This window comes from Catharus ustulatus, chromosome 40 (genome assembly GCF_009819885.2).
Source record: "Catharus ustulatus isolate bCatUst1 chromosome 40, bCatUst1.pri.v2, whole genome shotgun sequence".
NCBI classification, from domain to species: Eukaryota; Metazoa; Chordata; class Aves; order Passeriformes; family Turdidae; genus Catharus; species Catharus ustulatus.
Window position 1 is genome coordinate 381,625 of NC_046260.1, and position 19,555 is coordinate 401,179.

Sequence of the window (19,555 nt, forward strand, 5' to 3'; positions counted from 1 at the left end):
AAAACCGGGAATTGTGAGGTAAAAATTCGGGATTTCTGAGGTAAAAATTGCCGAATTTGCTGCTAAAAATTCGATTTTTATTTAAAATGTTCAATTCTCTTAAGAAACGTGAATTTAGGGGGTTAAAATCCGGCGTTTTTAGGGTAAAATCCGCCGATTTTGGCTTCTCGCCACTTCCGGACTCGCTTTCCCAGCGTTCCCTGCGCGCCAATCCGGGATTGGCAGCGGAAGTGACGTTGACGTAACGTGCGCGCGTCACTTCCGCTTCCGCCTCTCGGCGCTGTTCCGCCGGCGACTCCGCGCGTGCGGCGAGTTCGGTGAGGAGCAATTTGGGCTAAAAATCGGGGATTTTGGGGCAAAACTCTTCAATTTTTGGTTAAAACCTGTCCTGGTTTATCTCGCCAGGCTGCCCGTCCCGCCCGTCCTGTCGCGATAATGTCGCGATTCTTCACCACCGGCTCGGATTCCGAGTCCGAATCGTCGGCGTCCGGAGATGAGACCGCGCCGAAAGCGCCGGGAGGGCCCTACAGCAAGTGAGGGGGGGGCTTAATTAAAGGAGGGGTTAATTAAAGAGCGGCTTAATTAAAGGAGGGATTAATTAAAGAGGGGGTTAATTAAAGAGCGGCGTTATTAAAGGGGGGATTAATTAAAATAGGAGTAAAGAAGGAGGGGTTAAAAGTGGAGGAGGGGGTTAAAAGGGGTTTAAAGTGGGTGGAGCTTAAAGGGGAGGGGCTTAATTAAAGAGGGGATTAATTAAAGAGCGGCTTAATTAAAGAGGCCTTAAAAGGGAGGGGTTAGAAACGGCGAGGGGTTAAAGGGGAGGGGCTAAATGAGGTGGGAGGGGCTTAAAATTGTTTGGGGGAGGGGCTTAAGGGGGTGGGGTCGGTAAAGTGGGAGGGCCTAAAGGGAAGGGGCGGGAATTGAAGGGGTTAAAGGAGGGGAGAAGGGGGCGTGGTTTCATGAAAAGGGCGTGGCCTATGAGAAGTGGGAGTGGCCTCGTGTGAGCGTAGTTTCCATGGAAACGGGTCTAATTTGCATAGAAAGGGGGCGGGGTTTGCATGGGAATGGGGCGTGGTTTGCCACAGAAGTGGGCGTGGTTTGGGGAAAGTTTGTACAGGAAGTAGGCGTGGCTTATACAGGAAGCGAAGTGTTGCCATGTGAACGGGGGCGTGGCTTACACAGGAAGTGGCGTGGTTGCCATGGAAACGGGGCAATTTAAATAGAAAATGGGTGCGGTTTGCACCGGAAGTGGGCGTGGGTTACACAGGAAGTGTGGTGGTTACCATGGGAACGGGGTGTTGCTTGCACCGGAAGTGGGTTGGTTGCCATGGAAACGGGGAGCGTGGTCTGACAGGCCCCGCCCCCCCTCAGGCCGCTGCTGCTCAGTGAGGATGAGGAGGACACGAAACGCGTCGTGCGCAGCGCCCGCGACAAGAGGTATTGATCCGTTATTGAACCGTTATTGATCGGTTATTGATCACCTATTGATTGATTACTGATTGTCTATTGATGGGTTATCAGTTATTATTGTTGTTATTCATATTTGTCATCTATTGATCAGTTGCTGATCAGCTATCGATCACCTATTGATCAATTATTGATCGGTTACTGGCCACCTATTGATCGGTTATCAATTGGTTATCAATCATGTATTAATTGATTGTTGCTTGGCTATTGGTCTGCTATTAATTATTTATTGATCACCTATTGTTTGGTTATTAATGAGTTATTGAAGAACTATTGATTGATATTGACCAGGTATTGATAACATATTGATCAGTTATTGATCAGCTATTGGTTGATTATGAGCAATTATTGGTATTATTTTTACTCTTTAATTTTTTTTGATTGGTTATAGATCCGTTATTGATTATGTATTGATCAGTTTTTGATCAGTTATTTATCGGTTATATGACTGGTTATTGATCAGTGTTTGATTGGTTATTGGTTATTTATTGACTGATTATTGATTGCCTGTTGATTCCCCATTGATCACCTGTGCATCAGCCATTGATCAGCTATTGATCCCCTATAGGTTTCCTATTGATCACCTATTGATTATCGATCCTAATGGATCCAGATTGATTCCAATCAATGCCACTGGTTCCTTATTGATCCCTATTGGCTCCTATTGATCCCAATCAATCCCTATTGATCCCAATCAATGCCAATGGCTCCGTATTGATCCCTATTGGTTCCTATTGGTTGGGGTCCTATTGATCCCTATTGATCCCTATTGATCCCAATGACTCCAAATTGGTCCCAATTGATCCCAAATCGATGCTGATTGATCCTGATTGATTTGATTGATCCCAGGTACGAGGAGCTCACCAACCTGATCCGCTCCATCCGCAACGCCATGAAAATCCGCGACGTCAGCCGCTGCCTGGAGGTGCCTGAAAATCAACAAAATCAACACAAAATTTACCCAAAATCTGCCCAAAATTCAACCAAAATTCACCCAAAATTCACCCAAAAATCACCCAAAATTCAACCAAAATCTGCCCAAAGAATCCCCAAAAAATCTACTCAAAAATTCTCAAAATGCAACCCAAAATTCACCCAAAAATCCACCCAAAAATACTCAAAATTAACCCAAAATTTACCCAAAAATTACCCAAAATTCACCCAAAATCTGCCCAAAAATCATCCAAAATGAAGCCAAAATTCACCCAAAATTTACCCAAAATTCACCCAAAATCTGCCCAAAATCTGCCCAAAATTCACCCAAAATTTACCCAAAATTCACCCAAATCTGCCCAAAAATCACCCAAAATTCACCCAAAAATTACCCAAAATTCACCCAAAATCTGCCCAAAAATCAACCAAAATTCACCCCAAAAATACCCAAAAATCACCCAAAATTCACCCAAAACCTGCCCAAAAATCATCCAAAATGAAGCCAAACTTTATCCAAAATTCACCCAAAATTCGCCCAAATCTGCCAAAAATTCAACCAAAATTCACCTCAAAAATCCCCAAAATTCACCCAAAATTCACCTAAAATCTGCCCAAAATTCACCCAAAATTTACCCAAAATCTGCCCCAAAAATCCCCAAAATTCACCCAAAATCCACCCAAAAATCCACCCAAAAATACCCAAAATTAACCCAAAATTTACCCAAAAATCACCCAAAATTCACCCAAAATCTGCCCAAAAATCATCTAAAATGAACCCAAAATTCAGCCAAAATTCAACCAAAATCCACCCAAAATTCACCCAAATCTGCCGAAAATTCAACCAAAATTCACCTCAAAAATCCCCAAAATCTGCCCAAAAATCACCCAAAATTCACCCAAAAATTACCCAAAATTCACCCAAAATCTGCCCAAAAATCATCCAAAATGAACCCAAAATTCAGCCAAAATTCACCCAAAATTCAGCCAAAATTCACCCAAAAATCCACCCAAAAATACCCAAAATTAACCCAAAATTTACCCAAAAATTACCCAAAATTCACCCAAAATTCACCCAAAATCTGCCCAAAAATCATCCAAAATTTACCCAAAATTCACCCAAAATCTGCTCAAAAATCATCCAAAATGAACCCAAAATTCACCCAAAATCTGCCCAAAAATCATCCAAAATTTACCCAAAATTCAGCCAAAATTTACCCAAAATTCACCCAAAATCTGGCCAAATTCTGGCCAAAATTCACCCAAAATTCACCCCAAATCCACCCAAAAATCACCCAAAATCTGCCCAAAATCTGGCCAAAATTCACTCAAAATTTACCCAAAATCTGCCCCAAAAATACCCAAAATTAACCCAAAATTTACCCAAAAATTACCCAAAATTCACCCAAAATCTGCCCAAACATCATCCAAAATGAACCCAAAATTTACCCAAAATTCACCCAAAATTCGCCCAAATCTGCCCAAAAATAATCCAAAATGAACCCAAAATTCAGCCAAAATTCACCCAAATATCACCCAAAATTCACCCAAAATCTGCCCAAAGAATCCCCAAAAAATCCACTCAAGAATTCCCAAAATCCAACCCAAAATTCACCCAAAATCTGCCCAAAAATCATCCAAAATGAACCCAAAATTTACCCAAAATTCACCCAAAAATTACCCAAAATTCACCCAAAATCTACCCAAAAATAATCCAAAATGAACCCAAAATTCAGCCAAAATTCACCCAAAATCCACCCAAAATTCGCCCAAAAATCACCCAAAATTCACCCAAATCTGCCAAAAATTCAACCCAAATTCACCCCAAAAATCCCAAAAAATCACCCAAAATTCACCCAAAATCTGCCCAAAAATCATCCGAAATTCACCCAAAATTCACCCAAAATTCACCCAAAATTCACCCAAAATTTACCCAAAATCATCCAAAATTTACCCAGAATCTGCCCAAAAATCATCCAAAATGAACCCAAAATTCACCCCAAAATCTGCCCCAAATCAACCCAAAATTCATCCAAAAATCCCCAAAAATTCCCAAAAATCCCCCAAAAATTCCCAAAAAAATCCCCAAAATTTCCCAAAAATTCCCAAAAAAATCCCCAAAAAATCCAAAAAAATTCACCAAAAAACCCCAAAATCCCCCCAAAAAATCCCCAAAATTCCTCATTTTCCACCCAAAACTCCCCATTTTTTTTTCCTTTGATAAATTTTCCCAATTTTCTGGTTTTTCTCCCCATTTTTCAGGAGTTTGAACTGCTGGGAAGGGCCTGGACCAAAGCCAAGGGAGTGGTGGACAGGGACGGCGTCCCCAGGTTCTACCTGCGCATCCTGGCCGACCTGGAGGATTATCTCAACGAGGTGATTTGGGGTGAAAAATTAAAATTTTGGGTAGATTATAATTTCAGGCATTTAGGGGAATTTTTCCTGATTTTTCCCAATTTTTTCTGATTTTTTTTCGATTTTAATTCAATTTTTTTTCAATTTTTTTTCAATTTTTTTTTCAATTTTTAAAAATTTTTTTCCAAATTTTTTTATTTTTTGTATTTTTTTTGATTTTTAAATTATTAATTTTTTCGATTTTTTTTCAAGTTTATTTGGAATTTTTTTGGAATTTTTCAGAGCTTTTATTTTGAGTTTTTGGGGCATTTTTGGAGTGGTGGACAGGGACGGCGTCCCCAGGTTCTACCTGAACATCCTGGAGGATTATCTCAACGAGGTGATTTGGGGTGAAAAATTAAAATTTTGGGTAGATTATGATTTTAGGCATTTAGGGGAATTTTTTTCTAATTTTTCCCAATTTTTTCTGAATTTTTTTCGATTTTTTTTCAATTTTTTTTCAATTTTTTTCAATTTTTTTTCAATTTTTTTCCCATTTTTTTTCCATTTTTTTAATTTTTTTTTGGATTTTTTTCAATTATTTTCTGATTTTTAAGAGACTTTTTTGGGGATTTCTTTTCTAAAATTGTCCCAGTTTTAATTTTGATTTTTGGGGGCGTTTTTGGGATTTTTAAGATTTTTTTAAAGATTTTTTTACAATTTTTGAGGAATTTTTAAGGATTTTTTGGGGTGGTTTGCACATCCTGGCCGACCTGGAGGATTATCTCAACGAGGTGATTTGGGGTGAAAAATTAAAATTTTGGGTAGATTATAATTTTAGGAATTTAGGGGATTTTTTCCTAATTTTTCCCAATTTTTTCTGATTTTTTCTGGATTTTTTTTCAATTTTTTTGGGATTTTTTGGGGATTTTTTTTGATTTTTTTTTCGATTTTTTTTTCCCTTTTTTTGGGTATTTTTTTCTTCTATTTTTAATTTTTTTATTTATATACTTTAATTTTTTAACAAAGATTTTTATTCAGGATTTTAAGAGATTTTTTGGCATTTTTTTTGGAATTTTTGCTGCTTTTTTCAGGATTTTTACATTTTTTTTCCGATTTTTTGGAGGTTTTTTGAAATTTTTTTCTATTTGTTTTTAGGGATTTTTTGGCATTTTTACAATTTTTTAAATTATTTTTTTAGGGCTTTATAACATTTTTAAAAAGGATTTTTTTCTGGTTTTTTTCCCAATTTTTCTTGGATTATTCCACAATTTTTGGAAAATATTTTGGAGCATTTTAGAGATTTTTTAAAAGGATTTTTTGGGGCATTTTTTGCAATTTTGGGGCATTTTTTTCTTATTTTTCTTCCATTTTTTCCTCTTTTTTTTCCTCATTTTGGGTGGATTTTTCTCATTTTTGGGTCATTTTTTTCTCATTTTTTTCTTGATTTTTTTGCCATTTTTTCTCATTTTTGGATCAATTTTTTGTCTTTTTTTTGATCATATTGAGGTCATTTTTGGGGTCAAATTTTCTCATTTTTGGGTCATTTTTTAAAAATTATTTTCTCATTTTTGAGTCAAATTTTCTTGTTTTTGGGGCCATTTTTTGGGTGGATTTTGGTCACTTTTGGGTCAAAAATTCTCATTTTTAGGTCAAATTTTGTCATTTTTGGGTCATTTTTTCTCCTTATTTTTCTTATTTTTGGGCTGAATTTCCTCACTTTTGGTTCATTTTTTTTTGTTTTATTTTCTGTTTTTTTTCTCATTTTTGGATTTTTGTTTTGTGTTTTTTTCCTCATTTTTGGGTCAAAAATTCTTATTTTTGGATCATTTTTTGTCCTTTTTTTCCCGTTTTTTTCCCATTTTTTCCCCGTTTTTTCCCATTTTTTTTTAAATTTTTGGGCTGAATTTTCCCATTTTTGGTTCATTTCATTTTCCAGCTTTGGGAAGACAAAGAAGGAAAAAAGAAAATGAACAAAAATAAAACAAAAATTTGAATTCTTGGTTCATTTTTTATCATTTTTTGTCATTTCTGTGTTTTATTTTTCTCATTTTTGGGTCAAAAATTCTCATTTTTGGGTCACTTTTTAAAATTTCTAATTTCTAGGCTCAATTTTTTCTTTTTGGGGCCACTTTTTGAGTGGATTTTTTGTCATTTTTGTGGTTTTTTTGTCATTTTTGGGTCATTTTTGGGTCAAAAATTCTAATTTTTGGGTCATTTTTTCTAATTTTTGGGCCATTTTTTCTCTTTTATTTTTTCATTTTTTGGGTCAAATTTTCTCCTTTTTGGTTCATTTTTTTTCTCTCGTGTTTTGCCTTTTTTTACCATTTTTGAGCCATTTTTGGGTCAAAAATTCTCATTTTTGGGTCATTTTTTGTCCTTTTTTTCCCGTTTTTGGCTCATTTTTTCCCATTTTTTTTTTCATTTTTGGGCTGAATTTTCTCATTTTTGGTTCATTTCATTTTCCAGCTCTGGGAAGACAAAGAAGGAAAAAAGAAAATGAACAAAAACAACGCCAAAGCCCTGAGCTCCCTGCGGCAGAAACTGAGGAAACACAACCGGGATTACGAGGGGGCGATCGCCGCCTACAGACAGGTCAGGAAGGGGTTAAAAAAATGGGGAAAATGGGCAAAAAAATAATTAAAATTTGGGGGAAAATTGGGGAAAAATTAGAAAAAAATTGGGGAAAAATTGGATTTAAAATGGAATAAAAATAGGGGAAAATTGGGTGAAAAATGAAATTAAAGTGGAAATAAAAATGGGGAAAAATTGGATTAAAATTGATTAAAAATTGGTTAAAAATTGGGAAAAATTGAGAAAAAAAAATGACTAAAAATTGGAATTTTTTCCTCGGCAGAACCCGGAGCAGTCGGACGAGGACGAGGAGAAAAGTCGCAGAGACTCGGAAGGTTTGGGGCAAATTTGGGCAAATTTTGACAATTTTAGAATTTTTTTTATAATTTTTATGATTTTTGGGTCAATTTTGGTTAAATTTTGGTCAATTTTGATCAATTTTGGGTCTATTTTGGGTCATTTTTGGTCAATTTTTGATCAATTTTTGGTTAAATTTGGGTCAATTTTTCATCAATTTGGGTCAATTTTGGGTCAATTTTTAATTAATTTTGAGTCAATTTTTGATCAAATTTGGGTCAATTTTGGTCCATTTTTGATCAATTTTGGGTCAATATTGTGTCAATTTTTCACCAATTTTGGGTCAATTTTTGATGAATTTTGGATCAATTTGGGTCAATTTTTCATCAATTTTTGAGTCAATTTTGGGTCAATTTTGGGTCGATTTTGGTCAATTTTGGTCAATTTTCGATCAATTTTTGATTAATTTTGATCAATTTTGGGTCAATTTTTGATCAATTCTTGTTCAATTTTTGGTTAATTTTGAGTGAATTTTTGGTCAATTTTGATCAATTTTGGTCAATTTTGATCAATTTTGGTCAATTTTTGATCAATTTTTGATCAACTTTTGATCAATTTTGGGTCATTTTTGTGTCAATTTTTGATCAATTTTTGATCAATTTTGGGTCAATTTTGATCAATTTTGGGTCAATTTTTGATCAATTTTTGATCAATTTTGATCAATTTTTGATCACTTTTGGGTCAATTTTTGATCAATTTTTGATCAATTTTGATCAATTTTGATCGATTTTATGATCAATTTTGGGTCAATTTTTGATCAATTTTGGGTCAATTTTTGATCAATTTTGGGTCAATTTTGATCAAATTTTGATCAATTTTTGATCAATTTTGGGTCAATTTTTGATCAATTTTTGGTCAATTTTTGATCAATTTTTGGTCAATTTTTGGTCATTTTTGTGTCGATTTTTGATCAATTTTTGATCAATTTTGGGTCAATTTTGGGTCGATTTTGGTCAATTTTGGTCAATTTTCGATCAATTTTTGATTAATTTTGATCAATTTTGGGTCAATTTTTGATCAATTCTTGTTCAATTTTGGTTAATTTTGAGTGAATTTTTGGTCAATTTTGGTCAATTTTGGTCCATTTTGGCCAATTTTGGTCAATTTTTGATCAATTTTTGATCAACTTTTGATCAATTTTGGGTCATTTTTGTGTCAATTTTTGATCAATTTTTGATCAATTTTGGGTCAATTTTGATCAATTTTGGGTCAATTTTGATCAATTTTTGATCAATTTTGATCAATTTTTGATCACTTTTGGGTCAATTTTTGATCAATTTTTGATCAATTTTGATCAATTTTGATCGATTTTATGATCAATTTTGGGTCAATTTTTGATCAATTTTGGGTCAATTTTTGATCAATTTTGGGTCAATTTTGATCAAATTTTGATCAATTTTTGATCAATTTTGGGTCAATTTTTGATCAATTTTTGGTCAATTTTTGATCAATTTTTGGTCAATTTTTGGTCATTTTTGTGTCGATTTTTGATCAATTTTTGATCAATTTTGGGTTGATTTTGGGTCAATTTTTGCTCAATTTTGGGTCAATTTTGATCAATTTTTGATCAATTTTGGGTCCATTTTGGGTCCATTTTTAATCAATTTTGGGTCCATTTTTAATCAGTTTTGGGTCCATTTTGGGTCAGTTTTGGTCAATTTTGGGTCAAATTCTGATCAATTTTGGTCAATTTTGGTCAATTTTGGGTCAACTTGATCAATTTGGGGTCAATTTTTGATCAATTTTGGTCAATTTTTGATCAATTTTTAAACAATTTTTGGTCAATTTTTAAACAATTTTTAAACAATTTTTGATCAATTTTTGGTCAATTTTTGATCAATTTTTGGTCAATTTTTGATCCAATTTAGTCAATTTTGGGTCAATTTTTGGGTCATTTTTGATCAATTTTGGATCAATTGTGGTCAATTTTGGGTCAATTTTGGTCAATTTTTGTCAATTTTTGGTCAATTTTGGGTCAATTTTTAATCAATTTTGGGTCAATTTTTGATCAATTTTTGGTCAATTTTGGGTCAATTTTGGATCAATTTTGGGTCAATTTTTGATCAATTTTTGATCAATTTTGGGTCAATTTTGGATCAATTTTGGGTCAATTTTGATCAATTTCGGGTCATTTTGGGGTCAATTTTTGCCCTGTTTGATAAAAATTTTTTGAATTTTTAAGAAAATTTTTTGATTTTTTGAGGTAAATTTTAAATTTTTTTTTTTAATTTTTTTTTGAAATTTCAGATTTTTTTTCCCTTTTTACTCCATAAATTCCTGCAATTTTGGTCTCAATTTTTGGGTCAATTTTTGCCACTTTTAGTTCAAATTTTTTTTTATAATTGGGGAAATTTTTTTTTTTTTTTTGAATTTTTTTTTATGTTTGGGTCAAATTTTTAGATTTTTTTTTCCTAAATTCCTGCAATTTTTTGCTTCAACTTTGGGTCAATTTTTGCCCTTTTTGGTTCAAAATTTAATTTTTTTTCAAGGTTCTGCCTCCTCCTCCGGGGCCGAGGACGACGCCGGGAATTTCCTGAAGCGCCGCGACCGGGAGGAGCCGCGGGGACGCTACAAGGTGAAATTGGGGGGAAAAAACGGAATTTTGGGCAAATTGGGGAGGTTAAAAAATGGGGAAAAATTATGGAAAAATGGGGAAAAAATTGGGGAAAAAATGAAAAAAAATTGGGGGAAAATTGGAGAAAAATTGGGTGAAAAATGGTTAAAAAATGGGAATAAAATGGGAATAAAATGGAATTAAAATGGGAATAAAATGAGATTAAAATGGGTAAAAAAAAAGGTGAAAAATTGGGAAAAATTAGAGGGAAAATCAGAAAAAAATGGGGGAAAAATGGGGAAAAATGGAGAAGAAGTTGAAAAAAAAATTGGGAAAAATTTTGGGGAAAAATACAAAAAATTGGATGAAAAATGAGATTGAAATGGGAATAAAATTGGGAAAAATTGGTGAAAAAATTGATTAAAAAATATAAAATATTGGGTGAAAAAAGGTTAAAAGTGGGTGGAAAATGAGATTAAAATGAGAATAAAATGGGGAAAAAATGGGTGAAAAAATGAGATAAAAATGGGAATAAAATTGGAAAAAAATGAGAAAAAATTGGGAAAAAATTCAGGAAAAATTGGGAAAAAATGGGATTTTTTTTTTTAAATGGGGAATAAAATGAGATGAAAATTTGGGTTGAAAAATTTGAATTTTTGGGGTTTTTTTAGGAGGAGGAATCAGAGAGTCGGAGTCTGACGAGGACTGGGGGGAAAAATGGGAATAAAATAGGAATAAAATGGGGAAAAAATGGATTAAAAAATACAAAAAATTGGTTAAAAAATGATTAGAAATGGGTGAAAAATGAGATTAAAATGAGAATAAAATGGGGAAGAAATGGGTGAAAAAATGAGATAAAAATGGGAATAAAATTGAGAAAAAATGAGAAAAAATTGGGAAAAAATTCAGAAAAAATTAGGGAAAAAATGGGAATTTTTTTTTTTAAATGGGGAATAAAATGAGATGAAATTTTGGGTTGAAAAAGTGAATTTTTGGTGTTTTTTAGGAGGAGGAATCAGAGTCAGAGTCGGAGTCTGACGAGGACTGGGGGGGAAAATGGGAATAAAATGGGAATAAAATGGGTGAAAAATTGGGAGAAAACCACAAAAAATTGGGTGAAAAATGGTAAAAAATGGGTGAAAAATGAGATTAAAATGAGAATAAAATGGGGAAAAAATGGGTGAAAAAATGAGATAAAAATGGGAATAAAATTGGAAAAAAATGAGAAAAAATTGGGAAAAAATTCAGAAAAAAATATGGAAAAATGGGAATTTTTTTTAAAAAATGGGGAATAAAATGAGATGAAAATTTGGGTTGAAAAATTTGAATTTTTGGTGTTTTTTAGGAGGAGGAATTAGAGTCAGAGTCGGAGTCTGACGAGGATTGGGGGGAAAAATGGGAATAAAATGGGAATAAAATGGGGAAAAAATGGATTAAAAAATACAAAAAATTGGTTAAAAAATGATTAAAAATGGGTGAAAAATGAGATTAAAATGAGAATAAAATGGGGAAAAAATGGGTGAAAAAATGAGATAAAAATGGGAATAAAATTGGAAAAAAATGAGAAAAAATTGGGAAAAAATTGAGGAAAAATTGGGAAAAAATGGGAATTTTTTTATTCAAATGGGGAATAAAATGAGATGAAAATTTGGGTTGAAAAATTTGAATTTTTGGTGTTTTTCAGGAGGAAGAATCAGAGTCAGAGTCGGAGTCTGACGAGGACTGGGGGGACTCGGCCTCGGAGTCGGACTCGGAGTCGGACGAGGACGACGGAAAATTCACATCCCTGGCGTCCAAATTCCTGAAAAAGTGAGAGTTTGGGCCGAGATGTAAAAAGGGGAAAAAGTGGGGGAAGAGGGGGGAAAGGGAATGAAAAAAATTGGGGGAAAATTGGGGGAAGTTTGGGGGAGAGAAGGAAAAAATTTGGGGAAAAATGGGGGATAAAATAGGGTAAAAATGGGAATAAAATGGAAATAAAATTGAAATTGAATGGGAATAAAATGGAAATTGAATGGAAATAAAATGGGAATAAAATGGGAATTAAAGGGAAATTAAGTGGGAATTGAATGGGAATTGAATGGAAATTAAATGGAAATAAAATGGGATAAAAATGAGAATAAAAATGGAATAAAATGGGATAAAAATAAAATAAATGTGATAAAAATGAGATAAAAATGGGAATAAAATTGAATAAAAATAAGATAAAAAGGAGAATAAAAATGAAATAAAAATACAATAAAAATAAGAATAAAAATGAGATAAAAGTGGGAATAAAATGGGATAAAAATGGGAATGAAATGGGAAGAAAATAAGATAAAAACCCAATAAAAACGAGATAAAAATGGGATAAAAATATGATAAAAATACAATAAAAATAAGAAAAAAATACAATAATAATTAGATAAAAATGAGACTAAAATGGGATAAAAGTAAGGTAAAAATACAATAAGAATTAAATAAAAATAAGATAAAAATGAGATGAAAATGGGGATAAAAATAAGATAAAAATGGGAATAAAAATAAGATAAAAGTGAGATAAAAATGGGCTAAAAATAAGATAAAAATACAATAAAAATGAGAATAAAATGGGATAAAAGTAAAATAAAAATAAGATAAAAATACAACAAATATTAAATAAGAATAAGATAAAAATACAATAAAAATAGGAAAAAAATACAATAAAAATCAGATAAAGATGGGAATAACAAGGGATAAAAATGAAATAAAAATAAGATAAAAATAAGATTAAAATGGGATAAAAATATGATAAAAATACAATAAAAATAAGGTAAAAATAGAATAAAAATTAGGTTAAAATGAGATAAAAATGGGATAAAAATGCAGTAAAAATGAGATAAAAATGAGATAAAAAATGGGATAAAAATAAGATAATAAGAAGATTAAAAGGATATAAAAATGGGATAAAAATATCATAAAAATGCAATAAAAATACAATAAAAATTAGATGAAAATTAGATAAAAACAGGATAAAAATACAGTAAAAATTAGATAAAAATTAGATAAAAATGGGGTAAAACTACAATAAAAATTAGATAAAAATTAGATAAAAATGACATAAAAATACAATAAAAAATAGATAAAACTAGATAAAAATGGGATAAAAATGCAATAAAAATTAGATAAAAATTAGACAAAAATAAAATAAAAATGGACTAAAAGTGAGATAAAAATAAGGTAAAAATGAGATTAAAATTAGATAAAAGTGGTATAAAAATAAGATAAAAATACAATGGAAATGGGAATAGAAGGGAGCTGAAATGGGATTAAAATGAGAATAAAAATAAGATTAAAATGTGATAAAAATAAGACAAAAACACAATAAAAATTAGATAAAAATGAGCTAAAAACCAGATAAATTTTGAATAAAATACCTGAAATAATTGGAATTTTTTGCCGCAGGGATGAGGAGCGGCGCGGGGCCGAGCGGCGCCGAGAGGAAAAGGCCAAGAAAAAACTGGAGAGGAAAAGCAGGAGGGAGGAGGAGGAGGAGGAGGAGGAAGGAGGGGAGTGGGAGAAGGTCAAGTGTGGAGTGCCCCTGGTCAAGGTCAGATTTGGGGGAAAAAACACAAATTTTGGGAAAAAATTGGGTTTTTTGGGGGGATTTTTTGGGGATTTTTTGGGATTTTTTTTGGAATTTTTTTTTAGATTTTTGGGGGATTTTTTGAGATTTTTTTTTATTTTTTGTGATTTTTTTGGAGATTTTAGGGATTTTTTTGGGATTTTTTTGGGATTTTTTGGGGTTTTTTTTGGGATTTTTTTAGAATTTTTTGGGGAATTTTAATGGATTTTTGGGGTTTTTTAAAAGATTTTTTTAGATTTTTTTTTTAATTTTTGGGCGATTTTTCCAGATTTTTTAAGGATTTTTTGGGGGATTTTTTTGTGGATGCCGTAATTTCATGACTATAAACCGCACCCGTTTGACTCAAATTTTTCCCCGAATCCGGAAGTGCGGCTGAGAGTTCTGTGTCCTTATATGGACAAAGCTGGAAATTTACCAACCCCGGAAGTGTGCATTATAGCCCGGTGTGTCCTTATATGGACAGAGATGGGAATTTACCAACCCGGAAGTGTGCGTTATAGCCCGGTGTGTCCTTATATGGACAAAGCTGGAAATTTACCAACCCCGGAAGTGTGCGTTATAGTCCTATGTCCTTATATGGACAGAGTTGGGAATTTACCAACCCCGGAAGTGTGCGTTATAGTCCGGTGTGTCCTTATATGGACAAAGCTGGAAATTTACCAACCCCGGAAGTGTGCGTTATAGCCCGGTGTGTCCTTATATGGACAGAGTTGGGAATTTACCAACCCCGGAAGTGTGCGTTATAGCCCGGTTTGCCTTATATGGACAAAGTTGGGAATTTACCAACCCAGAAGTGCAACCCCGCAACAACCCCGAGCTGAGCAGAGCCCTGCCATGTTGCTACTTTGTTACTACTTTATTACATCATTACTTTGTTACTACTTAGTTACTATTTGGTTACTAATTCCTCACGATTTCGTTACTCCTTTTTTGCTAATTCATTATCACTTTGTTGGTACTTTGTTGCTACTTGGTTACTAATTTGTCACAGCTTTGTTACTACTTTGTTACATCTTTGTTCATAGTTCATTGCTACTTTGTTGCTACTTTATTCGGTCTTAATTACTACTTCGTTAGTGCTTCACTTTGTTGCTACTTTGTTACTACTGGGTTACTATGTTGCTACTTCCTTACTCCTTCGTTACTACTTCATCACTACTTTGTTACAATTTTGTTACCACTTCATTACTACTTTGCTACTACTTCATTACTTTGTTGCTACTTCATTATTATTTCGTTAGTAATTACTAATTCGCTAAGTCTTTGTTAATACTTTGTTACTAATTAGTTACTAATTTGTTATTAATTTGCTACTAGCTCGTTACTAATTAATTACTAATTAGTTATTAATTTGTTACTACTTAGTTACTAATTCGTTGCTTTGTTGCACGCAGCGCGGATCCTCGCTGCAAAAAAAAAAAGCTCACCTTATAGTCGTGAAATTACTGTAATTTGGGGATTTTTTTTGGGATTGGAATTTGGGGATTTTTTGGGGAAATTTTGGGGATTTTTTGGGATTATTTTGGGGGTTTTTTGGGGAATTTTTCAGATTTTTCTGAGATTTTTTGGGATTTTTCTGAGGTGTTTTTGGGATTTATTGGGGAATTTTTGGGATATTTTAGGATTTTTTGGGGGGATTTTTCCTCATTTTTAGGAGCTATTTTTTAGTCAATTTTGACTTTTTCCTCCCCTTAAAATTGTATTTTTAAATCAAATTTTCACCTTTTTTTCCCCTTAAAAACTCCATTTTTTACCCAAATTTTGACTTTTGTTCCTCCTAAAAATTCAATTTTTAAATCAAATTTTCATCTGTTTTTCCCTTAAAAATTCAATTTTTAATCTAAATTTTGACTTTTTTTTCCCTAAAAATGCAAATTTTTTTTTTTTTCTTTTTTCCCACTTTCATTTTTGGGTGAAATTTTCCCCTTTTTGGTTCATTTCAGGAAAAACCCAAAATGTTTGCCAAGGGCACCGAGATCACCGTGGGGCTGGTGGTGAAAAAACTCAACGAGATCCTGCAGGCGCGGGGCAAGAAGGGCACAGACAGGTGAGAAATGACCCAAAAATTCACTTTTTTTACCCAAAATTTATTCCACATTTTACCCCCATTTAATCCCACTTTTTTATAATTTATTCTGGTTTTTTTCTGATTTTTTTCTGAATTTTTAATGATTTTTTTCCCATTTTTTTACCTGTTTTGGTCGAAATTTTTCCTAATTTTTCCTTTTTTTTCACCCAAATTTTATTCAAATTTTTACTCTTTTTTATCCCATTTTAATCCCATTTTTTTACAATTTATTCTGATTTTTTTCTGATTTTTTGTCCATTTTTTTCCCAATTTTTTGCTATTTTTTTAGGCAATTTTTGCCCGTTTTTTCCTCAAATTTTGTCAGTTTTTTCCCATTTTAATCCCAATTTTTGCCTAATTTTTTCATAATTTTTCCCTTTTTTCACCCAAAATTTATTCTAATTTTTACCCTTTTTATCTTATTTTAATCCCATTTTTTAATAATTTATTCTGATTTTTTTGCTAGTTTTTAATGCTTTTTTTTCCCAAATTTTTGCCCCAAATTTCCCCAAATTTTCCTCTTATTTTCCCCTCACTTTTTTCCCGTTTTTCCCTTTTTTCACCCCAAATTTTACCCCCTTTTACCCCATTTTTAACCCTTTATTAGCTCATTTTAACTCAGTTTTTCTCTCATTTTTCACCCAATTTTCACCCAGTTTTCACCCAATTTTCACTGACATTCCCCCAAATTTTCTTCTTATTTTCCTCTCGTTTTTTCCCCTTTTTCCCCTTTTTTCACCCCAAATTTTAACCCATTTCCCCCCTTTTTTAACCCTTTATTTCCCCATTTTAATCCCATTTTTAACCCGTTTTTCTGTCATTTTTTCCTCATTTTTTACCCAATTTTCACCCAATTTTCACTGAAATTCCCCCAAATTTTTCCCCATTTTTTTTCCTTATTTTCCTCTCACTTTTTGCCCATTTTCTCCCTTTTTCCCCCCAAATTTTCCCCCCAGGGCAGCCCAGATCGAGCTCCTGCAGCACCTGGTGGCCGTGGCCCACGAGCACAACCTGGGGGTGCCCCTGGAGCTGAAAATCAAATTCAACATCGTGGCCTCCCTGTATGATTACAACCCAAACCTGGCTGCCTACATGAAGGTAAATTTGGGGGGAAAAAGGGGGAAATTGGGAAAAAAAATTGGGGAAATTTGGAAAAAATGTGGGTGGAAAATACGTGAAAATTGCATTAAAAATGGGTGAAAAATGGGAGAAAAATGGGGGAATTGGGTGAAGAAAGGGTTAAAAATGAGGGGAAAAAGGGTTAAAATTTGGGGGAAAATGAGGGGAAAATGGCAAAAAAAATTGGGGGAAATTGGGTGAAAATTGGGTGAAAAAAGAAAAAAATTGGTGAAAAAATGGAAAAATTGAGTGAAAATTGGGTGAAAAATGAGTTAAAAATTAGTGAATAAAAGCTTACAATTGAGGAGTAAAAGATTAAAAATTTGGAGGAAAATGAGGGGAAAATGAGAAAAAAAATGGGGGAAATGGGAAAAAATTTGGGGGAGAAAAGAAAAAAAGTGGGTGAAAAATGGGTGAAAATTGGGTTAAAAATGAGATTAAAAGGGGGAAATTGAGTGAAGAAAGGGTTAAAAATGAGAGGAAAAAGGGTTAAAATTTGGGGGAAAAATGAGGGAAAATTGGGAAAAAAATTGGGTGAAATTTGGGGAAAATTGGGTGAAAAAAGAAAAAAATTGGGTGAAAAAATGGAAAAATTAGGTGAAAATGGGTGAAAAAAGGGTTAAAAATGGGTAAATAAAGGGTTAAAAGACGGAGGGAAAAAGAGTTAAAATTTGGGGGAAAATGAGGGGAAATTGGGAAAAAAATTGGGAGAAATTTGGGTGAAAATTGGGTGGAAGAAGAAAAAAATTGGGTGAAAAACTGGTAAAATCGGGTAAAAAGTAGGAGAAAAAAGGGGAAATTGGGGGAAGAAAAGGTTAAAAGTGGGAAGTAAAGGGTTAAAAATTTGGGGGGAAAATGAGGGGAAAATGAGGAAAAAAATTTGGGGGAAATGGGAAAAAATTTGGGGAAAAAAGAAAAAAATTGGGTGAAAATTGGGTGAAAAAAGGCTTAAAAATGAGATTAAAGAGGGGGAGATTGGGTGAAGAAAGGGTTAAAAATGGGAGGAGAAAGGGTTAAATTTTGGGGGAAAATGAGGGGAAAATGGGAAAAGAATTTGGGTGAAATTTGGGGAAAGTTGGGTGAAAGAAGAAAAAAATGTGGTGAAAAAATAGAAAAATTGAGTGAAAAATGAGTTTAAAATGGGTGACTAAAGGATTAAAAGTGAGGAAAAAAAAAAAGGGTTAAAATTTTGGGGGAAAATGAGGGGAAATTGGGAAAAAATATTGGGATAAATTTGGGTGAAAATTGGGTGGAAGAAGAAAAAAATTGGGTGAAAAACTGGTAAAATGGGGTAAAAAGTAGGAGAAAAAAGGGGAAATTGGGGGAAGAAAAGGTTAAAACTGGGAAGTAAAGGGTTAAAAATTTGGGGGGAAATGATGGAAAATGGGAAAAAAAAATTGGGGAAATGGGAAAAAATTTGGGGGAGAAAAGAAAAAAATTGGGTGAAAAATGGGTGAGAATTGGGTTAAAAATGAGATTAAAAGGGGGAAATTGAGTGAAGAAAGGGTTAAAAATGGGAGGAAAAAGGGTTGAAAATTTGGGGGAAAATGAGGGGAAAATGGGAAAAAACTTGGGGGGAAATTTGGGGAAAATTGAGTGAAAAAAGAAAAAAATTGGGTGAAAAATGAGGAAAAAATGGGAGAAAAAGTCAAAATTGGGTGAAGAAAGGGTTAAAAATGGGAGGAGAAAGGGTTAAATTTTGGGGGAAAATGAGGGAAAAATGGGAAAAAAATTTGGGTGAAATTTGGGGAAAGTTGAGTGAAAGAAGAAAAAAATGTGGTGAAAAAATAGAAAAATTGTGTGAAAAATGAGTTTGAAATGGGTGACTAAAGGGTTAAAAGCGAGGGAAAAAACGGTTAAAATTTTGGGGGAAAATGAGGGGAAACTGAGAAAAAAAATTGGGGGAAATTTGGGTGAAAAATGAATGAAAAAAGAAAAAAAACGTGGTGAAAAATAGAAAAATTGGGTGAAAATTGGGTGGAAAATTGGTTAAAAATGGGTGAATAATTATTAATGATAATTAATTAATATTGATTGACGTTAATTAATAAATAATTTGGATATTTTTAGCCAGAGTTGTGGCAGAAGTGCCTGGGCTGCATCGAGGAGCTCCTGGAGCTGCTCTGGGGGTTGATTTGGGATTGATTAGCAATAATTAGGATTTATTAGGATTATTTAGGATTTATTTATAATTAATAATTATTAATTAGCATTAATTAAGATAATTTTGATGTATTTTGAGCCAGAGCTGTGGCAGAAGTGCCTGGGCTGCATCGAGGAGCTCCTGGAGCTGCTCTGGGGATAATTCAGGATTAATTACGATTTGTTAGGATTTATTTTGGATTTATTTATGGATTAATTAGCATTAATTAGGATTAATTAATATTAATTAAGATAATTTTGATTTATTTTAGCCAGAGCTGTGGCAGAAGTGCCTGGGCTGCATCGAGGAGCTCCTGGAGCTGCTCTTTGCTCACCCCGAGATCTTTGTTGGGGAAAACGTCCTGGAGGAGTCGGAGAACCTGAGCAACCCCGAGCAGGTGAGGGGAAA

The 19,555-nt window shown here is 33.2% G+C and overlaps 1 protein-coding gene across 2 annotated transcripts in view; it reads left to right on the forward strand.

The window, feature by feature from the left end:
* The first annotated feature begins 206 nt into the window (after positions 1 to 206).
* The window catches only part of LOC117010261 (eukaryotic translation initiation factor 3 subunit C-like), a 42,558-nt gene continuing 23,209 nt past the window's right edge, over positions 207 to 19,555 (forward strand). For both annotated transcript variants that reach the window (XM_033084556.2, XM_033084554.2), the window contains exons 1-13: positions 207 to 317; positions 406 to 533; positions 1,372 to 1,437; positions 2,317 to 2,392; positions 4,660 to 4,773; positions 7,201 to 7,326; positions 7,589 to 7,640; positions 10,152 to 10,237; positions 11,901 to 12,025; positions 13,637 to 13,781; positions 15,761 to 15,864; positions 16,842 to 16,983; positions 19,419 to 19,544. In XM_033084556.2, the coding sequence (XP_032940447.1) occupies positions 436 to 533; positions 1,372 to 1,437; positions 2,317 to 2,392; positions 4,660 to 4,773; positions 7,201 to 7,326; positions 7,589 to 7,640; positions 10,152 to 10,237; positions 11,901 to 12,025; positions 13,637 to 13,781; positions 15,761 to 15,864; positions 16,842 to 16,983; positions 19,419 to 19,544 (1,260 nt within the window). In that variant the 5' untranslated portion in view covers positions 207 to 317; positions 406 to 435. The remainder of the gene's footprint in view (positions 318 to 405; positions 534 to 1,371; positions 1,438 to 2,316; positions 2,393 to 4,659; positions 4,774 to 7,200; positions 7,327 to 7,588; positions 7,641 to 10,151; positions 10,238 to 11,900; positions 12,026 to 13,636; positions 13,782 to 15,760; positions 15,865 to 16,841; positions 16,984 to 19,418; positions 19,545 to 19,555) is intronic.